This window comes from Fulmarus glacialis, unplaced genomic scaffold (genome assembly GCF_000690835.1).
Source record: "Fulmarus glacialis isolate BGI_N327 unplaced genomic scaffold, ASM69083v1 scaffold27777, whole genome shotgun sequence".
NCBI classification, from domain to species: Eukaryota; Metazoa; Chordata; class Aves; order Procellariiformes; family Procellariidae; genus Fulmarus; species Fulmarus glacialis.
Window position 1 is genome coordinate 10,733 of NW_009221720.1, and position 25,478 is coordinate 36,210.

At 36.4% G+C, this 25,478-nt stretch overlaps 1 protein-coding gene across 1 annotated transcript; it reads right to left on the reverse strand.

Annotated features, from left to right (window-relative positions):
• Positions 1-1,366: 1,366 nt before the first annotated feature.
• TANK (TRAF family member-associated NFKB activator) lies at positions 1,367-24,933 on the reverse strand. The gene is made up of 8 exons (XM_009581213.1): positions 24,788-24,933; positions 21,457-21,565; positions 20,496-20,608; positions 11,913-12,092; positions 10,579-10,655; positions 8,251-8,369; positions 6,029-6,612; positions 1,367-1,653 (listed from the first exon to the last, which is right to left on the reverse strand). The coding sequence occupies exons 1-8, from the start codon at positions 24,884-24,886 to the stop codon at positions 1,486-1,488; spliced, it is 1,449 nt and encodes a 482-aa protein (XP_009579508.1). The 5' UTR covers positions 24,887-24,933; the 3' UTR covers positions 1,367-1,485.
• Positions 24,934-25,478: the final 545 nt, after the last annotated feature.

Here is a 25,478-nt window from a genome sequence, read left to right on the forward strand (position 1 = left end):
CGGCGAGTCCAGGGATGAACGTATCCTCCTCAGCGCTGGGTATCGGTGGGGGTTCAGAGCTGTTAATAGTAACAAACTCTTTCTCCAGGTCATGTAACAGACATGCACTGTACACTGCTGTTTATTACAATACACTCTGTTGACAGCCAGTCACAAACACGAGATGTTTAAAATAGAGAAAATAATTGCAGAAAAATCAATTTCTAAAAAAAAAATTATGCACGTGTTAATTCTTCCACAAATTGGTTACCTGCGAACAAATCTTTAAAAAGAGAAACTGTTGTGCTTTGCTGCTATGAAAATATTAATGCTAATTATCAAATATCAGGACTAAAACTTGTATTCAGTTCAAATGCAAAAAGCTCCAAGTCACCCTTTATCATTTAATTTAAATTACTCAGTTAAAAACCCCCACTTTTTAATTTAATCCCAATAAATCCAGAAAATGTGCAAACTTTATCAGAACGCAATGTTTCAACTGAACACAAATTTAAATTGCACTAAGAAAGCCCCTAAGCATATTTAGGTTAAAAATGAAGTCACTGAGATTCGGGTGATTAGGTTTTCCCCCTTCCTTTCTAGGCTGTAACAGACTTGAGCAATCCTTCATAGCAGACCAGCAGGAAAGGTAAATAATCTTTGGTATTCTTAGTTTTAGGGAAAGTTTAACCTTTTCTCACTCTATCCTTCATACTAATATAACCTTTTTCCAGGAAAGTATTTTTAATAATTATTAATGCTGGAAAGGTACATGAACAAAATAGTTATTTTTTTACAACATGTAACAGAGATCCACAGAATTGCTACCGTTACATTTCGGTCATTTATGTGCTGTGTTTGATTACTCTCTCTAGTAAACAATTCATCTGGGAAAGTCAACCATTCATTTATGTTACTAGTGAACAAGCCTATCCTAATTTTGGCACACCTGGCCTTCAGTTACTGTGATGATTTTAGGAGAATCTGAATTAAGAGGTTCACTATTGTAAATTAAATTTGGAAGTTTTATAATAGAAATGAAAAATGAGAGCCTACTTTTCTTCCTGTTTACTTCAAGGAGAACATAATCATATCACTGGATACTGAGAAAAAAATCCTAGCATTACACCAATTTTCCTAGCCAGATTAAGATGTTAATCCTGCAAGTCTACACTCAAAAATATAATCATGACTTTGGGCCTATTCAGGGAATGATTAATTGCAAAAAAAAAAAAACCCACAACCCAAAAGAAAAAAGAAAAAAGGTGTTTAACATCATTCTCAAAAGTAATATTGAAGCATAACAAGCAATAATGTGAATTACAGTACTGAGTGACTTACAGTTTCATTTTACCTTGTCAAAGGACAATTAAAAATGTGCTTATCTGACAATTTCAGTCATGAATTCTTGTTACAAGAAGTCTTAATTCTTAAATTCTTAGCATATCTATTGAATAAAAAAAATCAGATGTATGCAAAAACAGTGATCCATTCAATTCTCATACATTAAGACTGTACTTTAAAGTGGGAATTCAGATGCCGAAGAAAATCTTCCTTAGATGTTATAGATGGTGGGAAAACTTCTCGACAGAATTCACATATTCCACACTGATTCAGTTCAGAGTCTGTATAAGCTTGTGCCAGCAAATCATTGTCTTGAGGCTGCCAAACGAGCTAAAAGAAACAGAAAATGATTATTGCTGTGGTTTACAACGTGGTTTACATTATGTTGTGATTTATATTTATATAAAAAAAATACCTGCCTCTTTAAACTAGGTGTCCTTTACACCTGCCTGGCCAGAGACATTAACTAAAGAGTTCTCATTTAAGAAAAGCAAGATAGGACTTTGATTTTTTGAAGTTCTATAAACATACTATCCTTGCAAACACTTAGAATGCCTTGGTATCTATTCATGATAAATGCTGCTATGAGCAAAAGTCTGTAATGTCAGCCTGATAAATATTAAGTCTTTTCCGTAACTTTGCATTTCAGTATTTTCCTGTAGAAGCCATAGTACATAATGGCCATTTAACAGAAATGAGAAAACACACTTTGACCTTAGAATAAAATGTTTCTTGTACAGAGTTATTATGAATCATATTTTATTTCTGTTCTTATTAACATATAACTAGTTTTCAGTTCACTTACAAAATGACTAGAGCAATGTCATATGGCTTAAGTTACTTATTTGCTCTGACTGCTTTTTAGTGTAAATGTGTCTCATGTAATCTGTTTTGGGATTCCTTCTGCCATGACAGCATTAAACTCAGTGGGACCATCTGAATATCTATGCATGCGTTCAGACAATTCTGTAAACTAAGCTAAATTTGGTTCAGCAGCTGTACTGCCCTTGGTCGCTGAACTAGTTAGTTTAAAGCCAGCAAGTCTGTTTACCTGACATTGGAGTTCAAGGGACTTCAGCCTGATACATACTTAAGTCAGAGTGTACACTAATTATTTAGCGTCATACCAACTAGGAATCAAAAAGTCTTCTATCAGTTTTCAAAGTAAAGTTAAAAATTAAGTTTCATTACTTTAGCATTAGCAACACAAGATAAAATACATAGTTATGTTATATGGCCAGGACGATTAGGTTTTGAGTAAATTGAAAACTACATGCATACTGCTGTGACTGCAAAGTAGACAGAATGGCAGCAAGCTGGTATGAGCTCTATGTGGGGATGGAACCTAGAAGAGGAGAGCGCCCTTACAGTTTTTTTGGCTCAGTTTTCTTCTATCTTGCTTCACTCACACATAGAAAGGCAAGCAAGAATACTTTAGAAAGTAGTTTCTTTAGAAGTTTTAAATTTCTTGCTATCGATACTTAACCAAGAGTTTCAATTTTCAGCTCTTATTCAAATTTCATCATGCCAAATAATTGGAATCTATTGTTTATTCCTCCCATGGTAACTCACTGCACAACTAACCTGGCTTTCATAGTGGTTAAACCTTCTTTTTAAACGAGCTAAAATTCCTGGAGTCAATTTCCTGTCCATTCCCTATTTAAACAGTGTTTAGCTTAGCAGATAGCAATACCAGATTTACTGTCTTTCATTATGGTCAGCAATCCATATAATTAAATTGACTAATTAGTAATTAAGTGCAATCACACCACTTTTTTCAGCTCAAAGAGTCTACTTATTGTATGTTGCTGGTGTAAATTGCATATTAAATCTATCTAGACACTGACACACTTAAACATCCCTACAGAAATGTGCTTAGAATTACTTGTTTCTAGTATCTTATAATGTAAAGCACCATTTGAAAAAAGATAAAATAGTATTGTAAGAACACCACAAAGGACATAGTAAGATTTCTAATCTTGGAAGCACAACAAGGGGAGGTACTCATCCAACAACCCAATGAGGCAGGCACTTAACTTTCATTTCTTTCTTTAAGTGTTAATCATGTGCTTAGTATGCTTTTCAGAATAGGGATATATTTAAGCAGATGTTCGGTTTCAAAAACATTAATATTCAGATTAAGCTCAATAGACTATCGATTCGCTTTTAAAATCATGAACATTCTTAGAAATATTTTTGGTGGAAACAACCCCCTCAAACTGTGAATACTGATAAACACATGCATCTATATGCAAGCCTCAGTTAAATGTAGTCTGTAAAATCCTAGGTCCACTAATATCCATGTTTATTTTAATCTGCTGCTCTTTTCAGTCATATGTTTTTTTTAAAAAGTTACATCCTAAGAAAACAGTACTGAGTTTTCACATTTAGTATCCACATAGAAGGAAAGAGCTAAATTTATTACAGCAGCTGAGAGCAGTTCCAAGAACTTACTGTTGCCAAATCCATTGCATTTATGGGGTTTTCCATTTTATAAGTTAACATATGTAGTAAATACTTGAAAGTTTTATCTACACTAGGAAAAAAAAATCAGGTATATAATTTCTCCCTATTGGAGCTTCACCAGTGGCAGGGATGATGGAAGCCGTAAGCAGTGTAACTACCCCTTAGAAAGGCGGTAAAAATACTAAGAACAAGTTTATACATAAATTTTGCTAATGTTAACACAGTCGAAAGGGCATGTACGTAAGTAACTTCTTAAAAACATCAGTATTTAATCTACATATATATTATCTGTGAATCAAATCTTTAGCACAATTAACAGTCAGAAAAAACTCTAAAGCTGAGTCCAATTCACTGGGAAAAATACTTAAAACCTCTTTTGAAGGCAGTTAATAAAGGTGATGGATGTTTAAATATATTGATATACACAGATTTATATTTAATGGATTCTAAAGTAATATTGGCTTGTTTCAAATAAGCTTCTGGATAAGATATAACGTTTTAATCAATGTCCTGTATGTTATACAGTGCTATTGTAGGTATGACTTACAAATAATGAAACAGTTCAGCATTGCCTTTGTTTTCTCCATGTATTAGCATTATTACATCTTCTCCACAAAGTAGATCATTTACATTTTAAATGATGGCTCCAAATTAATTTCCTTATTTTGCAGAAATACCAATGATCAAACCAAAGGCTTATTGCTATTCAACTGCAATTCTTCTCTACTTTTTAAGCTGCATACTCCCCTATCAATTTATGACATACCAGCTGTTTCACTTGCTGTAATACACAATGCAGGGTGCCATCTATTGAAAAACGAATACACAGACTAACTAGTAAAAGAACAAGCTGGAGAGGGAATATAGAAAAAGAGGATAGTAACAACCAATGGAGCGAATGCTTCACAGCTCCACAGGAATTCTACTAGTGATAAAATAAATGGTTTTATTTGTTTAACTCAGTCACAACTTTAACTGAGGATCCAATGAAAAATAAAGCACAATAAAAACTGTGATTAGTAAGTTGATACAGAATTGAGATCTCCTACATTACAAATTGATATTTAAAATACATTTTGAAAAATCAGGCTTATAGTTTAAAATACAATGATTAAGAACAGCAAACTTTTAATGCTTTAAACTTTTAATCCAAAACTGGTTTGCAATAGAAAATTAAACTAGACTGGGTACGTTTTAGAAGAAAACATCAAAGCTATCATAGCCTACAAGTGTTTTCCAAATGCTAGTTTTGCCTGTCATGCAGTGGCCAAATTGAGAGGTAAAGCTCTTCTGCTGCATGTCGTTAGCAAAGAACACAAAACCACATCAATGTAAATAGTAAAAATATGCCAAATCCACCTTCACAGAATTCTTAAATATCACTATTTGCTTATTCTTGAAAAGCTGTCCTCTCACAAAGTGTGAGAAAAGCCACAGAAATGTAAAAAAATCAGTCTATAAAGGTCCATAATAATTTTGCCAGCAATTTCAGCTGAGACAGGATGTTACACAAAAGCAGCAAAGTATTCAGAGATGTGATTGTCAGAACCTGCTGAAATGTTTTTCTGCATTACAGCAACTGGGCCTTGCTTTCAGAAGCTTCCGTGGACTTCAAGTAGCTATAACTGAAATTCAAGCCCAAAGTACCTACATAAACCTAAAATAAAGTATTTTAGTGAACCTCCCTTCATTTGAAAAAAATAAATATGCTTTTCTCCTTGACTGCTTAAACTATGAAGAAAAAATTTTACATTTTCTTAGAGGGGAGGAATAGGATGCTGTTCATGCCTCACATTGAGATAAAAAGTAGATAATTTTTCCACAGTGAAGTATTTATCTGTTCAGCTTTTTAATTAGTCCATTTGTCATATTCTCTGCTGTACATTAAAAACAATTAAAACAATTATGTGCCCTATTCACCTGAGATCAGGGGTAGAAAGAAAGCAATCTAGGGGGCAACTTACGATTAATGACAGCTTTGAAATAGATATAGAAGCAATTACTATCTAAATGAACTGAATTTTGTGCAAGCATATCCAGTGCTTACATCTGCTTAAATTCCTGCCCTTTCACTGGAATAGTGCCTTGTACACACACTTCAGTATCAGGAAGAACTGACAAGAGATATTGTCTTAAAAAAAGACTGATGAGATACCTCACAGAATATATTAATCCTGTCTCAAAGATCTTTACAAAGTTGCTGTACGTTTTGAAATGTACAGTATTTATAGAAAGATACCTGATGAGGACCTCTGACAGTTGTCCCAGCAGCTTCTAAAGAAGAAAAAATTACTTCAGGTACACCCTGGTTTGTGTGCTTAGGTACAAATGTGAAACCAGTGTCTGTTGTTTTTAAACACGTTTTGTCACAGGTATTTTCTGTGGGCATGTTTGCAAGATTTGGGGGGTTTGTTTTGTCAACAGTAGTTAAGCTTTGTAAAGCTGAGGTCATGAGATCAACTCCATGAGATTCAAATGAGTTAGGTTCCAATTTACTGAGGTTAACAGCACGGTCTCTGTGCTCCAGGTTAAAATGATGATCTTGAAGCATGTTTTCAGCTATACCAGTACAAGGAACTGTTGGTTTTTCCTGAGTGCTCTGCAAGAAAGCAGAGTCATTGTCTGTAGGTGGAAACTTGACATTAAATTTAGAAAGTGATTCTACAGAGTTGTTGTCCTCATCTTGGCCCACTCCTCTTGGTGTGATAGATGTGATGCATGATGCACCTCTATTTATATCGTTTATAACCCGAGGCTTAAAAAGCTCTTCTGCTTGTTCATCAGTTTTATCAGTACACTGTATCGGCATGGAAAACTGTATTTCTGTGGAAAAAAAAAGAAGAAAACATTAAATAGTCCACTGAAGTATAGTTATTAAAGGTGTGGTGTTGGGGTATTTTTCCTGAGAGGTTTTTGATCTTCCTTCTTGGCTTTTTAACCTTTATTTTTTCTCTTCGAAATCCGTTTGAGGTGTATTTCTCTTTCACAAACATTAGCTCTGACACAAAAACTATCAGAACAGAAATAAAAGGAAATAATTCTGTTCTAATAATTCTATTTCTCTTTGATTTATGGCTATAAACATTTTCATTTTATTGAAAATTATGTTGTCCCATACTCTTAACACATACTTGCATATATTTACTGAAGTGTTCTGGCAGAAATAGAAGCTGGAACCAAACCCATTTCAGACGGTGCCAAGAACACGTTAGGCGCCATGAGCACGATTTTAGAAGGTATTCAGGTACCAAACTCCCATTGGTTTCCAAATTAGGTAAATATTTAAACCAAATAACTATTTAGAAGTAGGACCATATTTTCCCTTTGTTTTGAGAATTCCTCCTTTATTTTCAGCACTTCATTAACAAAAATGGTAATAATATACATGGTTACTCCTCATCAGGTGAGAGGATAACTTCAGTACATATTTATTGTACAGCAGCCTTCTGACGTCACTCAGCTATTGTAGTAATATGGGCCACAGAAGTAACAGAAATCAAGCAGATTAAAGCTATATCATGTATAGCTTTTCACACAGTTGATTTAGGCACTTACTTAAGGAAAACAAATCCGTTCTGAAATATGTTGCCAAGCACTCATCCCCCAAAATTCTCACCCCCAAATAATAAAAGTTTAGTAGTGTTCAATCAGAATATAACTATACAGTTCAGACAGCAATTTGAAGCCACAAGCTACACGTTAGCACTCCATGTAATAAAACTTCAGTAATAGTATAACCTAAATTAGAAGCAAGTGCTGAAATCAGCATCTTTTGCTTCAACCATGTAAGTTTGGCAGGTGTTTTTTGAAATCATTTAAGAGTTTGATCCTACTATTAAGAAAAGCTAGTAGGGAATACCCATAGTAGCTTACATTATATTAAATGTAAGCATTAGCAGAACTGGACATTCAGGATCTCTTCCAGTTACAACAAAAATCAAGCCTTTCTTTTGTTTTCAGGAAGTGTTGGATTAAGCTCTTGTCCCATATAACAAAACAGTATTCAAAAGTGCGCACAAGGAAGCCTAGAAAATAAGTCCTTTGACTCTCCTCAGTCCAGCAGTTTTCCTCTAACAGATATGGGGCTAGAAACATTCATAACAGACATCTTTTGAACTGACAGCTAAATTAAAAGCAAGCAAGTGCTGTCATTCACACAGTATGATGGGATATCACATGTAGTAAGTGCCTGCCTCTCACTCCAAGGGACAAAACAATTACAAGAGCCATTGATGTGATGACTGTCTTTTATAGCATGTGATTTGGAGCATTCGTCATAGAATGCCAAAACTGGCAGTGCGTTTTCTTGGTGAAATACTGAGCACCATGTGAACAGACTTGAAAAAGGCAGATGGTAAACAGTGGAAGTACTTCTATGTATGTGTAATTTACAGTATTTTCAAATATAAAGCAAAGCTTTCAAACAGTTGAATCACAATAAGAGCTTAAGTATGATATTACCAGTTTCAGGTTCTGGCTTTATCTTAAATTTACTCAGTTGGTCTGTTTGTTCTCTGGCTAGCATACATATTCGATGACACTCTTCTTTCATGTCCTGGAAAATAGTCTCCAGATTCTCCCTGGAAGATCAAAATTGTAAATTAGAGTCAACCAATTCAGCTTGTTGTGACCTTTAATCTAGTCACACACACAAACCAGAGAAAAACAATAGTGTAAGCTACTTTTCTTGGATACCTTGTTCCTCCACATATGTATACATATTTTTGTTCTCCTCAGTAAAAGCAAGCAGAAAGGGAAAAGAAAATTTGGTCAAAGAGCAGTTTAGTCTATCATACACACATACATTCGAGCTCAGGGCCTGACCCTGCAAGGACACCCCCCCCCCCAAAAAAAAAAAAAATCCAGCCTTTACATTTCTTTCAGCTCCCTCAGGTATTTTGTGGAACAGCTTATCTTTCACAAGGGTACTGTTTCCATCTCATTCTAGGGAAAATAAGTGCTGCTGCTGTGAATATTAATTGTTTTCCATTGTTTTCTGTGTGCTTCAGACTCTGCAGGAGAAGGAACACCCAAGCATTTGTTACTGCTCCATCCTTCTGTGTCTACCTGACATTTTGGAGAGGGGCCTGTGAACTCATTCCTCCTCTGTTTTATACAATATTACATGACTTTTCCTTTTATTTTGAAGGATTTTTTTAATTACATCTTTTCCAGAGTATCATATGGACATCCGATATTTAGTAATCTGCACTGAGAATGGTAAAAATAGTTCTTTGTGCTGGTGTGAGTTTTATTTGCCCAAAGGCTCTACGTTATTCAGTTATTGATGCATCCACAAAATTCCATTGTGAAATTTTGATGAACTTGCTGAGTAATTTATATTTCTAAGCACAGTATAATGGATTTTATAAAATGAACTTCAAGGATGAAAAAGTGATGTTGGTGACAAACTGGATTTGTGTTCTCTTTTGCATCTTTGTATCAAAAAAGCTCAAAAAGGATTTTTCTTTAATCCTGTGAATTGTTTTCCTTTTTATTGCTTATTCATACAGCAATCAGGAGTGTCACGAGCTGTATTCCTATTTCTGCTGTGCTTCTCTTTTTGAAGACACAAATGTCTATTTGTATCTTATTTGGAAAAAAAAAATCTCCAGGAGTTAAAGTTGCTATTTTTAACACTTAACCATTCTGACCATTTTTCAGGTGTTTTGATAAATAAGAAATTAAAAAAGACTCTTAACACAAGTTTCTAATTCGAGCTTTAAAATATACATATGATTAGATGAATCAATCTTAATTTCCTAGGCATTTGTGATACTATAATCTTACTAGTGTAAGATTACCAGTAATCTTACCAGTCACATACCTCTTTCCAAGAAAACAGTTAAGTAAGGGAGCTATTTGAGAGGAGGGAGACAGAAGACAGATAAAGGTTTTTCGTTTTTTAGATATAAATCAGTAAAGACAAAAAAGTCTTTTATCACATCACAGTCTTATTTCCTCTCTTTCTTCTCATAAAGCAGTAGTGAGTCAGACTACAAATCCATGTAGTTCACCTAGCCTGTATCTGAGAGTGGCCAAAAGCAGATGCCTAGGCAAGAGTATAAGACAGCAAGAATTTATGATACTTTTCCCTAAGAGTCTCCCAGCCTCACCTTAGAGAATCTTCTACTTGACCTCAGCAAAATTGTTAAAAGTGGTATTACTGCCTATCCTGAAAAAATGAAAAAAAGTGAAAAATCCAAACCTAAGACTTTGGTCAATATTTTTCCCAAAACACTGGCAGAAGAGGGAATACTTGCTTAGGAAATATACTGCTTTTAGTCCCTTGGTCAAGCTGGCTTCAGCTTACAGATAAACCTGGTTTCAAACTCTCTCATTTAGGATGGATCAGGCCAAGAATTATTTCTTCATGTTGACTATCAGACCTCCTCCTGGCAGCACAGCAGGTCCTCTGCTGTGCTGCCATCAGTTAATCCATTATGGTTGTACATTCCTGTTCTGAAGAGAGTTAATGCAAGGGAGTTAATGCTTACCCCAAACCCAGCATTAACATCCACTGCAGTTTCCCACAGAGTTTAACCTCCCGCTGAACCAAGTGGCTATTTTTCTTCCTCCCAACTTATCCCTACATACTTGCAAAGCCCAGCTATGATTCCACATAGTTGCTGGCTTTATTACCTTCCCACACCAGCTCTTTGACCTCTGCTGCTCCCCCCGCCATCCATTTTTTAAGGTACTGTGTAGAAAAGAGGGAAATAGCTGGTCTTATTTAGTAGCAGAAAAGACAATTAAAAGCAATTTTAATAATGCCGCTAAAGTATTTACCTTTCAGGCACAGGAGAAATACCAGAGATCCCTAGAGATAATTCAGGCTTTTCTGGAACAACTTTCTTACTTTTCACCTTGAAGTAAAATATGAAAATATTGATCACAGGTTAGCATATTAATTTTGCTCTTCTCCTTGATATGAATAAAAATGTCATGGGATCCTTCACCTAGTCATTCTGGAAGCTCTCCAAACATTCACAAAATGACAAAAGCAGTTTTTTACTGTTTGTGTGAATTCCTATTTTTAGTTTAACTTAGCAACTAAGTGTGGCATTCCTCTGCTCATACTCCTTTGAAAGGAAACTGGCTCTAAGAATATTGCTTGACTGTAATTCTGTTTCATCATGCATAAGGTAAGATTATGTATTGTGTATAAGCTTGTTAGTGAGGTATCCAGCTATTTTAGCTCTTAAAAATAAATTTATTCATTTTCAATGAACACATCACAAACTAGAATGTCAAGAGTTCTAGCAGGTTTTTAAATAAGTTATTAACTTTGACTACCACCTTGTGGTTCACTCTAGTATTACATAGTTCTAAATCTACCAGGCATTAAGGAAAGTTTTTATAGTAACCAGTCACTAGATCTACGTTACCAGATGGCCTGGGTAGTTCATACGTGCTCCAAATCAGACACAGAACTTGATCGTATGTCTGCCAAATCAGCTGATGTTAGTGATACATTGTTTATAATCACAGACCCATAGTCTATAGGTTTGTTTTACCTTGCACTAAAGCACAACTGCAGCTCCTGTAGACACATTTGAGCTGCCTTATACCTAGCAACACGGGTTACAAGTGCTTGCCACAGTAAGTTAAGCAATGCTCAGGAAGTCTAATAGTAACAAGTTATGTGTTGCTGTGCTCCTACCCTTACCGACGTTCACTTTAAATTAGCTAGGTAAAATACGTTTACATGGTTAGATTCACATCGATGACTGCACTCTAGCTGTCCCACAAGGACAGAATAGCACTCTGGATGCTATTCTATAACAAAAATAGGGTGGCATAACAGTGAAAAAATCAACTCAATCTTGGTGAAAATTTCCAACGGAAAATTATAAAACAGAAATGCTAATCTGGAGTTTTCCCAAATACAAAAATTTTAAGGACATAACATAAAATAATTAACACACAAACCAACCAATATGTATTTAATAGTTTGGTGTTCCCTATATGCTTTATATACTTTAATGATTTCCTAGTAATTATATAATGCTGAAATTTAAAAACGGTTTCTTAGAATAAATAGTATAAACATGTTTGAAAGAAGTAATAATTTACAAATGTTTGTTTTTTTCATTTTATCTCTACTTGGTTGCTTATCTTACCTCCCTTTTATATGTTGGCATCTGTACACCCCTTTGTGCTTCATTTAATTCTTTCAATTTGCTTTTCAGAGTTCTTATTTTATCTTCTTGGTTGGAAATAATAGATATAAGCTTCCTTTCCTTTTGATTGTTTTTGTCCTCAAGTTGCTTCAACTTCACGCTCTCACTTTCTAACTGTTCCTAAAAAATAATTTTAGAAACTCCAGTACCATTAATAGAATTGAGGCTTGTGGAATATCGCTATTCAGCAGTCTGGAATAAGCTAAATTAATCTTTTGCAACATAAGTTAAGGGTCAGTCTTATGTATTACATTATTAATTTTAAACTGGTAGTACAGACCTTCTACCACTACACATAGATGTAACTCATCATACACGATTACTCAAAACAACTGTATGTTCTGAATTTATGAAAGTCATACCAGTGTTTATAAAAAATGAAGACACTCTCTTGGTTCACTTGCTATATCATTTACATTAACATTTTATGTACAATATATTGTATGTACAATATATAAAATAGTATTTCATTAATTTCAATCAATCTTAAACAATTTTGAAGGTGGTGATATTCTGCAGCTACCTTAGTTTTTGAGCAGACCCAAGAACAGAACCATAGAATCACAGAATATCTCAGGTTGGAAGGGACCATAAGGATCATCGAGTCCAACTCCCTGCTCCTTGCAGGACTACCTAAAACTAAACCATATGACTAAGAGCCTCATCCAGACGGTCCTTGAACTCTGACAAGCTTGGTACCGTGACCACTTCTCTGGGGAGCCTGTTCCAGTAACCAACCACCCTCTCAGTGAAGAACCTTTTCCTAATATCCCATCTGAACTCCCCCTGGTGCAGCTTCATTCCATTTCCTTGTGTCCTGTTGCTGGTCACCAGAGAGAGGAGATCAGCACCTCCCCTTCCGCTGCCCCCCATTGAAGAAGTCACCCCTCAGCCTTCTCTTCTCCAAGCTGAACAAACCGAATGACCTCAGCTGCTCCTTGTAAGTCTTGCCCTTGAAGCCTTTCACCATCTTGATCACCCTCCTCCAGACACACTGTAATAGTTTGATGTCCTTCTTATATTGAGGTCCCCAAAAATGCACACAGCGCTCGAGGTGGGGCCGCACCAGTGCAGTGTGGAGTGGGACAATCACCTCCCTCCACTGGCTAGCTATGCTGTGCTTGATGCACCCCAGGACATGCTTGGTGCTTTTGGCTGCCAGGACACACTGTTGGCTCATATTCAACTTGCCATCAACTCAAACCCCCAGATCTCTTTCTGTGGGGCTGCTCTCCACCTCTCATCCCCCAATTTGTATGTATAACTGGGATTACATTGCAAATACTGCAATGCTATAAAGATTTGTGAAATAAAAAGCAGTGGCTGGCCCCACTTTAACTACCCATCTGGTAATTCATGGAATTTTTATGTATGTCGGCTTTTGGGTGGAATGAAGAAGAATATAACGAACAATTTTTTAAATACGCACAAAGATAGTCCTTGGATAATTTTCAAGAAACAACCTATGGTTAAAAACTGTGACTATGAAAACCTTATCATTTTCAGTTTGTGAAATCTATAGAAACATTGATCTTGAACTGTATCAAGTGTCAGAAAAAGTGGCCTGAAGCCCTATGTCTGTCTCTGCAAGAGAAGTAAGCCCAAAAGGTTAACTCTGCAAGAAGTAATGTAAGTGAAATGCCACGAGATAGTCTGTAGACAGGTAGGGCAAGGTGAAGAGGAAAAAAGGAAATAAGTGCTTTGTCAAGAACATTTGTTTTATTTACAAACGGGACCTAAATAGGGTGAGGTTGTGCATTTGGAGATTAGGTAGGTAGGGGCTACTCGCCAGTGACAGCCATGTAGGAATGCATCCAGAGCCAGCCTACAGAGACACCAGGTGGTTAAGCACGGACGTGTGTATATGCAGCTGACACAACAATTTAGCCTCAGAAAGTTATACTAGCTGGATAAAAAAACCACAGAAAAATGGCTTTGAAGGCTTTGGGTTTTTTCTTTAGTTTCAGTTGTGACTTTGAATAGTAAACCTACGATAAGAGCTTCAATGCAACTCCAGACTTGGGTGGTATCTCAGGGGTCCAGATTAAGCCTCTTCTGCTCAGTGGGTTCAAAACATGGTCTAAAAATGGGATGTTTCTATCCCAGCAAAACTTCTCTCTCACCATCATTTGCAGATCTTACATATCCCATTCTTTCAACCTTTGAACTGACAAGGTATTTCCGCTTTAGGTGTTGCTAACTTCTTTAATCCTAACCCTTTGCACTTCTGCCAGGTGGGGTGTACGGAATATATGTATAGTCCTAAGACAGATCATGAAACACTTTCTATAGTCTTCTACTGTGGAATCTGTATACATCATGGTAGATAAGAATTCAGGGAAGCAGATGAAAAAACAGAAAACAAAAGAGAAAAAAAGGAGAAAGATTTTTTGATATAGTTCTGGAAAAAACCAAACCAACAAGACGACTGAAGATTTTAGGCTAAAGAACCCATACATCAAGTTCTATAACTGATGCTACAGCAGGTAGATTTCATTTTCTCAAATGGCACAAGAAAAACACTGGGAAGAATTACAGTACTATGAAGCACAGAAAGTTCAAAGCAAGTTAAGGAAGTATCTGATGAATGAGAAAAGACAATCATATCTAGTGATGTGGGAAAAAAATAACAATTTATGTTAAGAGGAGATGGAGACATGCATAAAAGTATTCTTAACAGATCTGAAAATACTTTGAAGAAAGTTAAAGCAGGGCCAGATGCTGGACGTAGTTTTATAACTATATACCTTTTCCATGTTCTTTAAAGACTGCAAAGTCACAGTAGCTAAAGTACGGGGAACCGCTTTTTGCCATTCCAGGAATGGGAAGGCAGTGATATTCTATGGTGTGGGTTCACAGACCCCAGGCTACCACAGAGCCATTATTTGGTCACAGGGTTCCCAAACATTCCATGGTCAAATTCCATTTCCCATTTAAAAAGCCAATGGGACACAGCTTCTCCTGTATTTTCCTTTAAAAATGATTTGCTGAAAATCCAAACACCTAGGAAAAAGCTTATGTCAAACACAACACTTGCCCTTGAAGAACAACTCCATCTTACGGACACTAAAATAACTCTTTCACTGAACCTGTGATACAGCATTGATCTGCACACACATAATTTATCTGTTTGGGACTATTACAGCTCCAAATAACATGTGGGCTTTCAAAAACTTTCAGATAACAGGTAGCACTGCAGTAATGGCCAGTAGTTCTCTTCCATTTCTCCTACATTCTCCTGCAGGAACTAGGGACCAGATTTAAGCAAGCAATGAGAAAAGCCATGTGGGAACTAAAGTGAGAAGAGCCATGCAACATGTTGCAATGAAGATATATCAGTATATACTGATGTAAATCATCATTCTTGTGCACCACCAGGATATCACACCAGGAAAAACACTGGAGAAATGATTACACCTTTTGCGACCTTTGAATAATACAGCCCTTCATAGCTTGATGATCTTACAGTTTCTAATACTGACAGAGTTTGGGTGTTTGTAACAATATGGCAACATTTATAAACTAGCTGAAGTTTATAAAGCTAATGCTATGACAAATAAGTATGTCACACAGGTCATACCTGCTCAGTTAAGTACTTGGCCACACAATGGATCTTTTAAGCATGCTGGTATTAGCAGCCAGCAAAGAGGTTACATCTGTATTATGAAAAGATCGATATCTTTTCTTTTGGAGAGGCTTTATAGGATCAGAGGATAATTCAAGTTGGAAGGGACCTCAAGGGTTCTCTAGCTCCTAATCAAAGCACGGTCAGTTACGATGTCTGATCAGGTTACTCAGTTTGGTCTTGAATTCCCCAAAGAGGGAGACTGCACAACCTCTCCGGGCAACTTTTCCCAATGCCTGGCTATCCTCATGGTGAAAAGTTTTCCCTTATATCCACTCTGAACCTTTCATGTTTCAACTGCCCATTGTGTCTCATCCTCTTGCCATGCACCACTGTTAAGAGCCTGGCTCCATCTGCCTGACAACCTCAATGTAGGTATTGGAAAGCTATTAGCCTCCCCTGAAGCCATCTCTTCTTCAGACTGGACAAGTCTAGTTTCTGCAGCTTCTTCTCATGGGGTATGTATTCAAGCCCCCAACTATCTCAGCGGGGCCTCTGCTGAACTCGAGCTAGTTTATCAATGTCTTCCCCGTTCTGGAGGTCCCCAAACTGTATATAGTATTCTAGATACAGTCCAATGAACACTGAATAGAGGGATATACTCGCTTCCCTGGGTGTGCTAGCTGTGCTCCTGTTAATACAGCCCAGGAAGCTGTTGCCCTTCTTTTCTGCCAGGACACACTGCTGGCTCATGTTCAGCTTGCTGTCTAACAAGACCCCAGTTCCTTTCCAGCAGAGCTGCTCTGCAGCCAGTCAGTCCCCAGACTGTACCGCTGCAAAGGCATGTCCTTTTATTTTTCCCTGAAGTGTGTTATAGTGTCCTGTTTCAGTGGCTTCCTAGAATAAACAAACTGTCAGATGGTTTCAAAGAAAAATACTATTCAACTGATGAACTACTATAAGGGGTCTCAGGGAATATTAACTGTAACTTTTAACAGTTTAACCACAAACTCTTCTTTATTATTGGGTAGAGAGAGCTTAAACAGATGAAGCAATAAGAAAAAAGGCTATCGATACCGGAGTTTCTTATATCAAGTAGCAGGGCCCAGCTAATCCTACTGCATACATCATACCAGCAGCAAAGAATAGCTAAATGCATAAAATTGTCAGCTAGCATAAAATCATGAAATACAGCTTTCTTTGCATCAAAGATAGGAAACAAAGTGACACTAGAGAAGCTGGTATTGACTGGAACACGCAACCCTACAAGACTGCTGCAGTAGCTGCTCTTAGTTACTTAAGTCATTTTAGCACCATAATTTTGAGCACAAAGATGACTACCATTCATCTACCATTCCTCTGCTTATGTCCTGCACAAAAAAAGACCTAAACATTTACTGCAGGATGAACAGTTTTGTATACCATATGCATCATTCATTCCTGACACACAGTTTCCTCCCCTTTTCCACGGCACAAGAAATTCTGATAAACAAACTCCACACGGTGTTTAATACTGAGATTCTTGACCCAGGAAAATACGAACATGAGCATGTTTTCTTGTCACAGGTATTGACTTTAGCTTCATGTTTTGTGGAGTTTACAAGGATTCTGATGTCTGACTGTACTAAAAATAACACGCAGAAGAAGCTTTACTTGACATTGTTTAATCTTGCTTACTAAGGCTTTCTGTTTGCTGGGCAGCTTTGGCTCTGAAACAGTAACTGGATCCACATACTTCCTAGTTAATAAAGTTTAGACAAGCTGTACTCAAAAACAGGCAGCAATTTAGGTCCCTTTGGTCTCCTCAAGCAGGGGACTGAAAAAATCTTATAATCTTGTATATAGTTTGGTACCGACCACCAAGGCAATCTGGTCCACTCACCTCTTTCAGTGAAGATGAACGTGAACAAAAAAAAAAACCAACACTTTTTGACACACTGGCAACAGAATTTGACAACAGCAGGTAAAATACACAAGTATGGCCATCTACTAGAAAACACTGAAAAGCTACCCCCCTCCCCCCATTTTAAACCTCTGAAATTTAAGCTCTAACCATGCACCTATTACAATCAATCCAGGATTTCTATTAACTTTACTGGAGGACAGAATATAGTCCACTGAGAAATCCCATTGGACTTGGCAAAAGACAGTTTCAATAGGTATCGATAAACCCAGGCACCTCCAGCTATGGGAGAGACTCTGAGTTTCAAGGAAGGACAGGAAGAAACAGCAACATTTTAACTTAAAGACCGTAATTGTAATTTATTACCTGGAATGATACATTTTGCGAGCCTGAAATTTTTGGTGGTGAAGTAGAATAAAGCAGTTAATGCAGTAGAGGATAATGACTGTAGACATAATTTATTTGGTTTAGAGTAGAATGTGGATTGAATATAATTAGGAAAATACAGGCTTTCAAATAGAATAATTGAGTTTCCAAATTTCAATAGCTGAAAAAGCCAATACTTCACTGAATTAGATACAAGAAAACTATACTAGGTCAGTGACAGGATGATGGATTTTTGGTCTAACAGATGTCAAAATATGATGTCTAGGGAAGAGTACAAGAAAACAGGAGGCATTCATGATACATCCTTTAATAAATTCCCACACCTTCTTAGCAATAGTTTCTATGTATTTATTAACTCTCAATAGATTTCTCTTCCATGAAGTTGCCCAGTTTTCCCTTGAAACAGGAAGTTCCACTGGCTGACCACCTCTCCTGAGAAGGATCAGCTCCTTTTGCCTTTTTTTTTTTTCTTTAAACTTTTACTTCATTTATTCAGAAAGACAGAGAAGTGGGAACTCTTAGGTTAACTTGATGTGGTCCTGGTGATTTGCTACTGTTCATTTTCCCCAACTTGTTCCATACATTCATTCCATGCAGTTTACCTTTTTATCCCCCATACATCAAAAGTTCTACAGTTAAAAAGTGCAAAAATTGGCAGCTGCCATAAAAGTATATAAAGCATTTATCACAAAAGAATTAATTTTCCATCATCTTCAACACGAAGTTGGGGTTATATGGTTCTCCTTCCCTGAGTTTATTCAATAAAATGAGGACTTGCGTACAGAGACTGCTGTGTATCTCCACTCATAGCCAGCCCATGAACGGCATAGCCAAGACACAGCCAGAGCTAACAGAAGTGTGCGTACCTCTGCTGTGCTGTCTGGACATCTTTGTATCACTCTTCCCAGGTTAGCAGAAGCTTACTTCCCTCCACCAAACATTAGGGTCCTCCTTATATCGGAAGGATGGTGCAAAGATATCCACATGCCTCTGCAGAAGCCAGCCTTGGTCCAATCAAACATGTTTTCCTCAAGCTCCATGCTCTCAACACTTAGAGTAAGAGAGCTACGACATTCCCAATAACAGGAACATAGAGTAGGTTGGGTCAGCCTGACTTTGCATGGGTTTAGATCTCTACTGATCCCCTCTGGAAAGACCTTATTTGTATAGCACTGTGCCTGGGTTTAAATGCAGACAGACTGTATAGTTGATAGTTGATTCTGCATGGAATTATGTCAGAAATATTTCTGTTCATGGCACAGATGAAGCAAAATCCAGATGAACTAGCTATTGCTGAGAGGTAACTGCAATAACTGACTATACACACAAAAAAAACGCAGATAAAGACAAATAACTTACATTCTGTTAAGAAAATAGCCCCTGAAATAATGATTCCAGCTTCTCATGCATTGTCTGTAATCTTCTGTATAGATCATATAATTTCGCAGTGTTTCCCCATGAGAAGAGCAGGTAACACAGCTTCCTTTCTCCTACTCATTATATAACTAAGTTACTTAAAACTATTGTCCTTGAGCATGCATTCAGAAACAAGACTATGAAATATTAGACTCCATGTGCAACTGTAAGACATAATTTTTATCCAACTCAAGACAGAAATGCAAAATTATGCAAAGATGTTCCATCAAAGAATTAACCCTTCAGCTGTGTTGTACTCCAAATAAATGCAAAGATCAGGAAAGAAATGACATCTTGTGATTACAGATTCTAATGTAGAAAAATTGTATAAAGACCTTTTTTAAATAAAAAAGGCGTGTATATAAACGTTTGGTAACAGTACATTTAAAATGTTGGCAAAGGCTTAGTCTCAAATGAGACTCCTTCAAGATAATTAAGAAAGCATCAGTAATCCAATGAAATTATTTTTAAATTAACATTTCTGACAAAAAATGCATTTCTGTGAATTTAGCATAATTAATTTGTTTACAGCTCAGGTTTAGGAAACAAATCCTGAAATTAATTCTTTTTAAACCCAATGTCTGATTTCGAATAAGGGTCTTTTTACGACCCTTATAGGGTCCCTGCTATGGAGATTCATATTCAAAAATAAGACATTTTATGTTAAAAGACAGTTCTCAAATGAGAACTATGCAACTTTGTGCATCGCTGTCACTGTCTTTGCTCAATATGCAAAATCCATTCAAAGTATTTCCCATCTATTCTGCACTATTGCTTTACTCTTATTCCTGTTACTCTCAACAAACAAATCATCAGCGTCTCCAGAGCAATGGGTAGTTCACTTTCCACTCCATCACTTTTTGAGTGCAGATTCTCCACTTCTTGCAAAAATACACAGCCTGGTTGCAATGTGAAAAGCTCTTGTGAGAGAAAGAGAAAGCCCCTTCTTGACCACTGGTTTTGGCAGGTTAAGAAATACATAAGCAAGCAAGTTCCTACTTTATGATCAAAACTATTCTAGGGAACTCAATGGCCAAACAGCAATTGCACTGGGAAGGATCAAAGATAGATGCTTAGTTCACCTAAGCAGACCGCAGTGGCACACCACTCATGCACTTTGAGTGAGGATCTTGTATTAGAAGAAGTGCAGTTCAAAGGCACCAGTAAAAATCTCACTTCTCTCTTTAGGTTCTCATAGTATAATCACAGCACAAATGTGATCTTATGTTGAACATACTGCAGGTGATCATACCTTTAAGAGTTTTTCTCTTTGCTTTGCAACATTCAGTTTTTCAGAGAGCTGGCTGAAAGATAAGTTGGAGGTTTCAATGTCTTCATGCATCAGAATGTAGGGATGCACATTACCTTAAAAAAAAAAAAAGCAGCTGATTGTCACTGCATTTTCCCCCAGCCAGCTTCTAAGTAGAAGCAAAATTAAAAGAAGCTAGGCTTAAATTAGCTTCTTTATTTTCTTTGAGCAAGCCTTCATATTAAACAAGCAAGAGAAGCCCAATTCTACGCCTAGAGACAATGCGAGACTAAACCAGCAATAAAGAATGTACATGTACTCTTGAAAATAAAAGCCCAGCACTTTGCTAGTATTTATGAAAACCAGGAGTGTTAGGCTAGTGTGAATAAATATTTAATGAGCATGGCAGATTAACACATGGTTACTTTGACTCTTTTCTCTTATTTGTGTAATACAGTCAAACAGTGGAAAATTATCCATCAATGACTATTTGATTTGAAAGAGAATTACCTGCTCATAAAGCTTTGGTTATCTAATATTACCATCACAACACTCATCTAACATAAAAGACATATAACCATAGCACTCACATCTAGAACAACCTGAGCTAAACTTATTAAGACATAATTGTAAAATTAATATGTAACAATTTTGGTTTTAATTCTAGTGAATGATTTGAATCCATATTTTCGTAACTTTTATTGTACTTACACTTCAGTGTAAGCAGGTTCTACATCTAAAGAAAATCTCACCCCTTCTTGAAGAGGACAAAGAGAGACCTCAGAAGTGTTGCACTTTATAAATAGATTTTGAAACTGCACATTTGTGTTAACTCTCATGTTCACAGAAAAGTATGAAACTGCTTTGAGAGATGTATATTGTAAAAACTGAAGGAACAAAGTCAGAACTACTCATCAATGCAACACAGCATAAAAAGATATAACGTGCAAACTGGAGTACATACCTCTATTAGCATTCAGAGCAGCTAACTGCGATTTCAGTTTTGCAATAATGCTGTTTTGAAGTTCTATCTTTTCCTGCTGTTCACATATTTGCTGCATGTAGTTTTCTGTCTGCAAATATAATTTAATTAGCATTAATCTTATTCTGTTTTGACTAGGGGTCTCCTATTCGGCATATAAAAAGCAGCTCTGATTTTTAAAGGTAATTGTAGTTGTGGACTTCTGTGTGAAAACCCAACTACAGTCACCTTTGGTAAGTCCGTATTTTTGAGACTGCCCTGATTAGAAAAGGTATTATAGGAAATAAATCCTGATTTTCAGTAACTGTTTCAACTGTGGTAGTTGTAAAGGATAGGATAACTTTTCAGTAAAGGATTCTTCATTTGCAGCCGTAGAACACATCAGGTTTAAAATCAGAATTTTAATATTCTTCAGAATGCTGGTCAGTTAGTTTATCTACAGAAAGATGTAATCTTTTTCCCCCATATTTTCTAACAAATAAATGATATAAATATAGGCTTTCAAAAAGATAGATTTTAAACAGAAAACAACAACATTGCTTATTCCATACAACAGATATTTTGTGAATAACTTTAATTGCCTATGAAGAGAGTTTTGCCTGTTCCTTTCAATGTAGTAGACTTGTTTTTCTAACCTAGAAAACGGGGGGAAAAGGGAGGGAAGCAATGAAGCAGCCCCATTCTTCACCTAGCCATACTCCATCTCATGCTATTAACAGGCCATACAGAGCCTAATGAGACTGCTCACATTTCACCAAAGTGTATAAATATTCTTAGACAGCCAGTTAATTGAACAAATGGTCAGGTGGCAGGAAGAGGCTAATATTAAAAAACTATTATTTCATTAGCACATGCCTAATGTTGAAGTCACAGTAGCGCTAAAAACAAGCAAGAAAACTTGTAAAGTCCCATCAAGGAAACTTACAGGAACGCACTGAATTTTTCTTAAATTAAGAATATGTCTATTACTGAACAGGTCACGACCTGGAACAAGACTAGGCATTGTTTTCATGTCTATTCATAGTTTATCCATACTGCTATCTAATTCTCAAATCTCAGTCACATTTAAATTCCACAGCCCCCTACTGCCCAATGTGTTTGTCAGTAAAGCAGGCAGGAAAAAACCTACAAGCAAAATTTATTTTAAAAGGCCAGGCAGTAGTTGTATTATGAGAGTTAATCTAAAAAAAAAAAAAAAAAAAAAAAAAAAAAAAAAAAAAAGGTGATCAAAGAGCAGTACACTCCAGCAGCTATAAGAGACCTCATGAAACAGAAAAATCACTGAGAACCAAATTGAAAATGTACAACAGCAATGTCTTGTCAACACTTCTGTACAGAGCACAGACATGACAGCTAAAACAGACAGAAGAGAAGATGCTTTTGACAGCCAGTGTGCACAAATTATTCCTTGAGTCAGATGGCAGCAACAAGTTACCAACTAGAAGATCTGCATGACAACCAACCATCCATCTGTATCAAACACCATCTGGCCGAGATGACTCTGGCTTCTGTGTGCTTGACATGGCTCCCAGCTCTAGAGACTGGCAAAACAAGTGGCCTATCGGTAACTTAAGTAGTAAACTGTTAACAACAGAATGGTGGACAATCCAACAATGTGTGAAGGCCACACAACGAACAGAACAAGTTACTAGAGTAAAGCACTGTACAAAGGTCATTCAAAAACCAGGAGTTCGGTTAAAAAACCTGAAAAACAACACAAGCAAAAACCTGCCAACTAATTATAGTATCAACTCTTCTTGAAAAAATACTTTTGTTCTCTTTTGAAGTCATGAAATCCAACTACTGAAAGTTGGATTACAACAAAGATTTGAACTGGTAGTAACCCTTAACGAAAGGCTTTCGCTTAAAATTTCTGAACCTGAGAAAATACAGAGAGAAATCTCGCAAGCATTTAGTTCACTTAACACTGATGATCTCACACACTTCTCTGGTTTTCTTCCATAGACTTTAGAAGGGCTATCTGACCTTGTACTTGATGTCTTGTTTCTTGGGCAGAAGTTTCTTTCATGTACCATTAGATGACCCAGGAGTGTTAATGTGACTGGTTTTCCTTCAAATAATCAATTGTTCATCATAAAAGACAGAATTTAAAAGATTCCGAAACATTCTAAAATGTGTTGCCTTTTGTTAAGTTAGTTGCAATTTCAGCACAAACTGTATTGACATGCTATTTGTGCTTATTAAGTACAGAAAATGCTACAGATTTGCACCAGCACTGCTGCAACAAACTATGAACGGAGATAGCCTGCACAGTGGATGACTGCACACATGACTGACTTGATACCTTTTCTGCAGTGCCTTGGCTAGTTTATTTTGCCATACAAGGGGATGGCAAGATTGTGCCCAGTTATTAGAATATTCTCTAGTAGACCTTTCCCTGCTCCCAATTCTACTACTGCTTCCATAACTTGAACCCTAAGTATGGTTCATCTGCCCCTGAACAAAGTCCCGGCCTACCAGTTCTATGGAAGTATCAGAAAGTCCTGTAGCATCAAAAACATTCAAGCCTTCCTATAAGTGAGATTCCACTGCTGGCCAGAGCCAAAGCCCAAAATTGGTAGCTTTGCAATATGCTGCCATACATGATGAGAAGTCCTAGAAGAGTTTTGGCTGAAGTAATGCACTCTACAACAGACTAAGTAAAAATTCAAAGGTGCTCCTTACTGGTCAGAATGCCTCCAGAATCCTTCTGTTACTTCATAATTAAAGAATTACTGTATATATGATTATTTTTTAAAAATCAATCTTATTCTAATAATTTTAAGGTAAGTTTGCTGTAAATGTTTTAACACACAAACTCTGTTGTCCTAATAGCTTGCACAGTGCTTAACATATTAGAGTCTTTGACCTTTACATCAAGTAAACTAGTAATTCATATGGCATATCTTCCTATTAACACAAAAATTATTTAATTTAAGCTATTTACATACATAATTAAAAAAATTAATAAAGCAAATTAAATTTCAAAAGTACTTCATTGAAGCTAGGCAAATTTTACATACATCTTTGCTGTTTACATTAAAAGACATCATTAATCCTCCAAAACGGACAACACTTTTCTCACCTTTAAAACTACAAAAAAATTAAAGGTCAAAAACCTGAAACCCACCTCCTACATTCACAGCTTAATGAGTTACTCTGCAGTGTACTGCCCTGGTTTCATAACGGCAATTTCCAACTTTAACAGATGCACTAACGTGTGCATAGCTGAAGTGAAACTGAAATCTACATGTACCACAGTCCTCCATGGGAAGGATGGCTTTAAAGATACAATTCAGAACCCAACACATACTTTTTGCTGTAGTTCTTTCACAGCATGGTCCCTATCCATGCATGCTTGTCGATAGGCTTCATAAGCTTTGTTAAGCTGCTCTCCAATGTTTTTGTCCATAATTCCCAATGTTGTTTCATCACTGAAAAGATGGTCAAGTTAACAGACCTGAAAAGTAATCAGAAGGAAAAAGAGAAAACGATAAGAAACAGAAGTATGTAACTAAAACCATATATAACATGACTTGTATTAATATCAAATTGAACTAATACGTGCAGTATGTTTGAGCATTAACTTACATAACAGTTTGAACTATAGCTCTGCTCACCTCAACATTTAATTTTATGTCCAAGGATAGGTTTAAACAAAAGCCACATAAAAGCAGGTTAACTCGGAATCAAATTCTGGATGTACAGAATGTATAAATGTATGAGACTTAAAATTGGTGCAGATCACCAGTTACCTGATTTTATGACATTTCCAACAGTTTAATGTTTACTCAATTGTGAAATAACAGATGGCATTAAAAAACAAAACAAAACAAAATCCAGCTTTTGGCATTAAGCAATAAAAAGATAAAAGCTCGATAATATTAGGTCACATGGACCTATCCTATTCTATGCCTTATTTGAAAATGGCAACACAAGCAACGCTACAACGTGAATTAAAACATCTTTTGTCTAAAAATCAGTAATACCAACCAGTAAGAATT